The following is a 7,672-nucleotide window of genomic DNA, read 5'->3' on the forward strand; positions in this document are numbered from 1 at the left end:
TAATTTGGTGATAAATGAGATCTAAAAGCAAGCTATCCATTTTAACTGTACTTTACATTAAATTATAAATATATTATGTACCAAGAAATGATTAAGCAGCGGTCAGAAAATATTTCCGGCGAGATGAAGAAGAAATTAAGAGTGTTCCCCGTTTCTTTTCTTATGTATGCTAGGTGTCTTCAGAGGGAGATTTTGGAAGAGTTGAAAATGAGAAAAGAATATTGTGGGTGAGAAATGGGGAAAGAAGAAGAGCCAGGGGATTGGTGGCCGGCAATTATGTGATTCCATGGCTGAGTTTGAAAGGTGAAGAAAGGAGAAGAGGTTAGAAAGAGAGAGAGATTCTAATTTATTAATTGTATCTAATTAATAAGATCCAATGGAGAAAGGACACTCGTGCAAAATAGTCAACTTTGACTTATTTTTTTGCCTCACACATGCTTACAAGCGAGTGAGCACACTTGCTATCCCATGTCATCACTTATGGGTGTATATATTCATGTTTAAAATAGTTTAGGAGGTAATAAGACCCCCACAAAATATAAATATGTTACTGATAATCTGATACAAGTTTGAGGGTGTTTTTGTGCATTTTTCCTTTTTTAAACGAGACAAAAAGTTCATATTGTGATGCTTTCATTTTTATAAACTCTTTAAAACAAGACAAAAGGTGGCGAATTTATTTTTATAATTTCTTTTAAACTTGACGAAAGTTCAAATGGTAATATTGAAATATCCTATATGTATGCCCACTCTATAATAATCTAAGAATCTCTTTTTATTGTTAAAGAAACGAAATCATTATTCACCGAGTTTCCAATCGTGTATCATTGACGACAAAAATATCTTGATTATAGAAAAAAGATTAAATCTAATGACTCGTTAGATAAGGTTGAAACATTTATAGTTCTTCAATTTATTTATTTTTTGATAACTAGGGAACCCGCAACAACTATTCTTTGGGTGCGCTTTGATTAAACCCCGCTCCTAGTGTAATAGCCACGAGGTGCTTTCTCGAGCCCGAGAATGAGTGGTGAACCAGGAAACACTCCTATGAATATAGCTCCTTTCCTTAGTCATAGTTAGGCTAGGTCTCCTTCTCGCAAATCTAAAACCACACAAGAGATGGAAACCGCACCAGACAAGTCTCGTGCGACGAACTTAGACTGAAGAGAATCGATCGTCGATCCTAGCTCTCCCACGCAAAACATCTTTTGGTGAGCCAATTCAGCCACTCCTGCACTATCTTAAAAAAAAAATAAAAAAAAATTACCCATATATTTGAGGTTTACTGAATTTTTATTTTTGTTTTTCATTTCACTGAAACTGAGGACCCGTTTGGCCATGAGAATTATTCACCTTTTGCTAGATTTTTTTTTTTTTACTTTTTTCACTTTATGATATTTGGCCATAAAAATTTCAAATACAACTTCAAAACCTTATTTTTCACTTTTTTTTTTTCATTTTCTGTTTTGGACCCTTACTTTTTTTTTTTCAATTTTTACCCTAAACGTTTTTATGTTGCTCAAATTTTACCGTAAAAGTTCATACAACTTTTTTCACTGGTCAGAGGCAATTTATGTTGCTCAGTTGCTCCTCGCTCCAATAACATTCAACACCATATGCTAAAAAGCTTCTAAAAGAAAAGAAGTATGTGAGAATCTTGCAATAAAGCCATATTGAGAGATGCTATATTTTCTGTATACACCAGCAAGCCTCCCAGTTGTAGCCTTTTGATGGAAAGAACTCATCAGTTTTGAACACTCCATAAGCTGGTCTCGGGTATAGTTGTTGTATCTCGCACTGGTAATGTTTATTAATTGATTTGGGTGGTTTTGCTAGTTTTTAGAAAGGGAAAAGGGTCAAAAATACCCCTCTACTTTGGGAAAAGAGTTAAAAAATATCCTTCATTACAATTTAGGTCAAAAATACCCCTCTCATCATTAAAGTTTTCAAATATACCATTGTCTTAACGGAAATTTCCAACATAACTCGATTTCATTTTTAAACCCGCTCTATTTAAATCCGGCCCAACTAAATAAAAAAATTACATGGATTACCCTCTCCTGTGCCTGGTGGCTCCAGATGTAGGACTCGAGAACAAGTTGGTCGCCTATGGATTTTTTATGTAGTTGAGTCTGGTTTAGATGGAACTGGTTTAAAAATGAAATCGGATTATGTTGGGGATTTCCGTTAAGACAAGAGTATATTTGAAAACTTTAATGAAGGAAGATATTTTTGACCCAAATTTGTAATGAAGAATATTTTTAACTCTTTTCCCAAAGGAGAGAGACATCTTTGACCCTTTTCCCTTTTAGAAATTTAGGGATATAAATCATATTTCATGTTTTTTAGAAATAGTACATTTGAACAACTAAATATTATTTTAAAAAATTATGCCCAAACACAACTCTAAATTCAAAAATTCTGGAAAAAAGTATTTTTTTTAATTGTTTTTTTGGGTTTCTATGGCCAAACGCCTACTAAAATAGTGCAACCTCTTCTTTTTTCAATTTGTCCTATTTGCCCCGCCAGATGTGATTCCCATAAGCTCATCAAAAATATAAAAGATACCAACTTGAACCAGAACCCAACAAAAACCACATAAAAATTCATGGAATACTCGTCTTATATCTAGCTTCTCCACTTGTTCACTTGCAAAACCCCTCAAATCTTCCATCAATTTTCAAGATTCAAAAACCATTCAATTCTCAACCCAATTAACTACATACCCTTTTCAATGTTGCCCTTTAATTCAATCCAAGAGGCTGAAATTGCCATTGGAAGATCTCTTAATACTGCAGAAACTATATGGTTTAATTACTCTGTTAACAAATCTGATTACTATCTTTATTGCCATAACATCCTTTTTCTTTTCCTAATCTTCTCTTGTGTCCCACTTTATTATCTTTTCCTTGAATTTTTCTTCAGAAAAACAATTCAGTCTTATAAAATTCAACCAAAAGTCAATCTTTCACTCACTGATGTATTTCGTTGTTATAAGTCTGTTATGCGTATGTTCATCCTTGTCGTGGGACCCCTTCAACTTGTTTCTTATCCTTCAGTTAAGGTACTTAATTTACTTTTTTTTTTTCACTGTATTGACAGTTATGCTAAAAAAGGTGTCTTTTTTGCAATGTGTTTGATGGGGTTTTGTTGAATCTGAAAAGGGTATTTTTTGGGTTAATCTTTGGATCCATGATTTCTAAGATACCTATTTTAGTCTTGTTTATCATGCTCATAAAATTAGTTGTAAATTGTTGCAATGTGTTTGGTTGTGTTGCAAGTAGAGAAACAAAGTGAATCTCTAGTGTTTAGAGAACCTCTAATATTGTTTCCTGTCTTAATTAATGTGGCATTTTTCGTTTTTTGAGAGTTAATTTGACTAATTTTTGAAGCTAAATTGGATTAGATGGACTCAAACTTTTAAAATTAAAATTTAGATATTCACAAAAATACTATAATTTGCAATTTTTCAAATGTCAATGTGATGAAAAAATGCATTTATATTGATCAAAGTTTACTTAGTTTGAATCTTGGGAAGCGAAGAGTGCCATATAAATAGGGACAGAGTGAGTGTTGACTATACGAATGAAATAGGTCCAAATAGAGCTGAATGGACACTGAAGATTCAAATCCAACTAGTTTGGATCGATCTGTTGTTTGTTTGATTGAGTTTACAGTATGAAAGTCGTAATTTTGTGTTAAGATCAAGGATGTGAAATTGAGATACTTATTATGAGCTAATTTTTTTGCAATGTATAGATGATTGGGATTAGAACAAGCTTGCCCTTGCCATCGTTATGGGAAATTTTGTTGCAGTTGGGAACATACTTTATAGTGGAGGATTATTTTAACTATTGGATCCATAGGTTCTTGCATTGTAAATGGGGTTATGAAAAGATTCACAAGGTTCACCATGAATACACAGCTCCAATAGGCTACGCTGCTCCATATGCACACTGGTTAGAGATTTTGATCCTCGGGATCCCCTCATTTATGGGGCCCGCTATTGCGCCAGGTCATATGATTACATTCTGGTTGTGGATTGCCTTGAGACAGATTGAGGCTATTGAGACTCACAGTGGGTATGCACGCGTGCTCTTTTTTTTTTTTTTTTTTTTTGACACTATTGTAGTAGTAGTAATAAAAAGTTGCTTTTTTGGTGATTAATAAGTGTGTGATTATCTTCTATGATAATTTGACCAAATCATGAATTAACAGTAACAACTATCACTTTATTCCTTTTTACTTCACTGTTTGCTTTTTTGATCTCTGATAAATCTATGTGCAGTGAATGGAATTGTATGAGTTCTTTTTTTTAAGTGAAATAGTTGCTTTTTGCCATAGAAGGATTAAAGTTGTCTTCTTCTGTTCTTTTTCTTTCTCAATTTCCACATGGGTCCTTTCCGTTTTTCTTTTTCTCCTTGTCCTCTGTGATATTTCCCATTGCTTTTGGTAGATGGGGTTGGTAAGGTTTGTTGCAAAAAGCTAAAATGTGAACTGCATCTTGGATATGTAAAATGGTGCGTATAGTATCTGGTTTTACTGTTAACAGGTTCTTGCATGTAAAATAAAATGCAATCCCTCAGATAATCAAGACCCCAGTCACTTCTATACTTTTTGTGATATGTTTTATATTATATGATGAAATTAAGACAAGTTAATTATGAGGTCTCAGGTTCAAATCCTAACATAGGCAAAAAGCACTAGGTGATTTCTCCTGTCTTCCTAAGCCTTGGTGAGCAGGGTTACTCGGTACCTCTGCTAGTGGGAGGTAGCAATACCCAGTGGAATAGTGGAGGATGGGCGCAAGCTAGACTGGACACCACTGTCATCATAATAGAAAAAGTAAATAAGAGCTGACTTACTGTAGGATCCCATAGTCCTTGGTAGTAGCTGTGACTATATTCTTAGGGGTTTGTCATGCTATATGTGTGGATTGACGGACTAGATAATTTTATCTTGTGAGCGGTCTTTTGTTTCGGGATGTAATAAATGCTAGTTACGTCGGATTTTCGACATCCCATCCTTTGTCCTCGCAATATAATGTGGTTGATTAAATAGCAGGACTTCCTCAATACTAGCATTTCGAGACACATGTCTTGCTTTCACTTCTCAACTTCTTTTTTCCCATTTTTTTGACATCTTTGCTCTTGCGATCATGATTAAGTAGTGTGTCCTCACCACTGAAGTGGAACTATAGTTGGAGTCAACAGTTCATTTTGCTTAGAACTTAGGACAAGTATTAATATCTTGGTATTGAAACTGAAGAAGTTGATAACTGAATCTGTAAAAGCAAATGCTTAATTAAGACAGAAAGACTATTGATTTCTTACTCATGGCAGATGCATGCAGATATATATATATATATATATATTGCAGAATGCACCTTCTTTCCCCCTGAATATTACAAGGAAAACCTTGTCCAACTGGTTATCATTGGATATGATCTAAGACTGGACCTTTTAAAAAAAATAAAATAAGGTTATGAGCCAGACTGGACTTAAAGCAAGGAAGATTGACAAACAGTTGTCAATGTTAAGCAAACCTTTCTATTTGAAGGGATGGTGCTTGGTACCACTTTACATGCCAATAATTTGTAAGTGTCAGCTATGTATGTAGTAACTACTAGCAGGATGACTCTTTATGTCTGTATCTCTGTGACAATATCTTTGTTTGTTATTCATTGCATTCGCTGATATTGTAAGGCAATACTCAGAGACCAAGATTTTTATTTCAAGGCTTTTACATAAAATTGATTCTCATTTAATTTTTGTATCTATGCCAATTGGACAACTAAAAACCTTATGTGGTTCTTATTGGTATATCTAAAGAATAAGATTCAGTCAGAGTGTTGATCTCGATTTCAACAAGTTCTATGTAGTTGCAGCATTTCAAGAGTAAAAAAAGAAGAAGCTGAAGTGATGCATTATTTGCCTTTTCAAAATATTGGAGACTATTGACAGTAATAGTATGGGCTGGGAAGCTCCCTGTGCGAATGTCTGTTGTGTATTAATCAATTTTGAGCATCTCAGAACTCCAAATTTGGACATGACGTAGTTTAGCATCATACCTGTGTTTAATCATTCATGTACAGAGAGCCAATAGAGTAACAGGTGAATTATTGTCAACCATGTTATCTATTATCATTTCTTTACACGTTACGGTTTTTATATGTTCAAAAGATTATTTCTTTGACTGCTATGTTTGGGAAATTGGTGTTTTTAAGCTTACACTAGAGTGATCGCATAGAACTAAGGATTCCACATCTAAATCTAAATTTAGCTTGCTTAGAGAGCCCCATTGGAGCAACTGCTCGATAAACAAATGGGCATTGTTGAAAAAGAAGCTTAGATCTGCTGCTCACATTTGTTTGATGTTAATCACTGCTATACGGAGCTGAGAAGGATTTCTGGTCTTAAAAGATTACAACAATCTCTACCTAGTACCTTTAATTGCTCACTTTAGCTGTACATTGCATCTTTTGCTGGCAATATTGCCAATTTATATGCATAGAGTTAGTACGATGATTGGGGCATTTTTAACTGATTTATTTTTGTCATTCTTACAGATATGACCTTCCATGGACTCTCACAAAGTATATACCTTTTTATGGTGGGCCGGATTACCATGACTACCATCACTATGTTGGGGGCCAAAGCCAGAGCAATTTTGCTTCAGTTTTCACCTACTGCGATTACATATATGGAACTGATAAGGTTATTTCAGTATTGTGGGTGTTTATTTCGGGTTATAAGATCCTTTTTATAACCATACAAATTCTTACTCTATGCTGCTTTTCTCTCACAGGGCTATCGCTATCAAAAGAAGGTCCTCCAGCAGGTATTGCTATTGTGTCTGTGACTGCTCTTCATTTCGTAGTTTTAAGGAAAAAGTAATGCCTTCATGGATGTTAAAATTTCATTATATTAACACCATAAGGCTTCTAAATTAACTGTTATTACTTGTGGTTAATAATGAAACTAATAAGCTCTTCAATATAGTTAAAGTGGATGAGGCTGTAGGTCTTAATGTTATTTTTAATCCGTGCTTCTTTGCCAAAATGATGTACGCCTTTTTAGCTGATGATGTTGTGTTTCCGCAGTTAAAGGGAGCTTCACATGCCAATGGAGGCTCAGGGATATTTGCACAAGATTGCAAAGATGACTAAGTCCAAGATCTTCAGAGGCCTTTGGAATAGTCTGGTAAAACTCTATGAAGCATCATTTGTTTTAGGTTGACCAAATCTGCTGTTCAAAATGTGTTAAAGCAGTAGGTAGGAAGTTTTCTTCGTGGTGCTTATGAGTAACTACCTCTAGAGTGGTGGTTCTTTGTTGTCTTTAGGCAGTGCTTGGACACCAAACTTTGTTTTGTTTGCAGATAGTATTCATGGATCCTTTTAAGTTGTGAAATGAAGTTTAGCTTGTAGCCTGAGTGCATACTGTTGCATCACCAGATAGGGTTGATTTGCCTAGATATCTAAGAAGTTGATTAGGCAAACATATTGCATATAGAGTGGATTTGTTTTCTGCTAAAAGGTATAACTCCAGTTCATGTTCTTTAAGTTGAGGAGAATTGCATGGTATCCTAGTATATCTTAGACAGAATGATGTTCACTGATCAAGAAGTGTGCTGTCATTTTAAAGGAAGGGGAGGAAGAATGAAGAATTAC

The 7,672-nt window shown here is 34.6% G+C and overlaps 1 protein-coding gene across 1 annotated transcript; it reads left to right on the forward strand.

Moving 5' to 3' along the window:
* The first annotated feature begins 2,529 nt into the window (after window positions 1–2,529).
* Window positions 2,530–7,434, forward strand: LOC132635036 (methylsterol monooxygenase 1-1). The gene is made up of 5 exons (XM_060351245.1): window positions 2,530–3,067; window positions 3,763–4,085; window positions 6,572–6,719; window positions 6,811–6,843; window positions 7,106–7,434. Exons 1-5 carry the CDS (start codon window positions 2,738–2,740, stop codon window positions 7,169–7,171), a joined length of 900 nt encoding a protein of 299 aa, XP_060207228.1. The 5' UTR covers window positions 2,530–2,737; the 3' UTR covers window positions 7,172–7,434.
* The last annotated feature ends 238 nt before the right edge of the window (window positions 7,435–7,672 follow it).

Source organism: Lycium barbarum, chromosome 4 (genome assembly GCF_019175385.1).
Source record: "Lycium barbarum isolate Lr01 chromosome 4, ASM1917538v2, whole genome shotgun sequence".
NCBI classification, from domain to species: Eukaryota; Viridiplantae; Streptophyta; class Magnoliopsida; order Solanales; family Solanaceae; genus Lycium; species Lycium barbarum.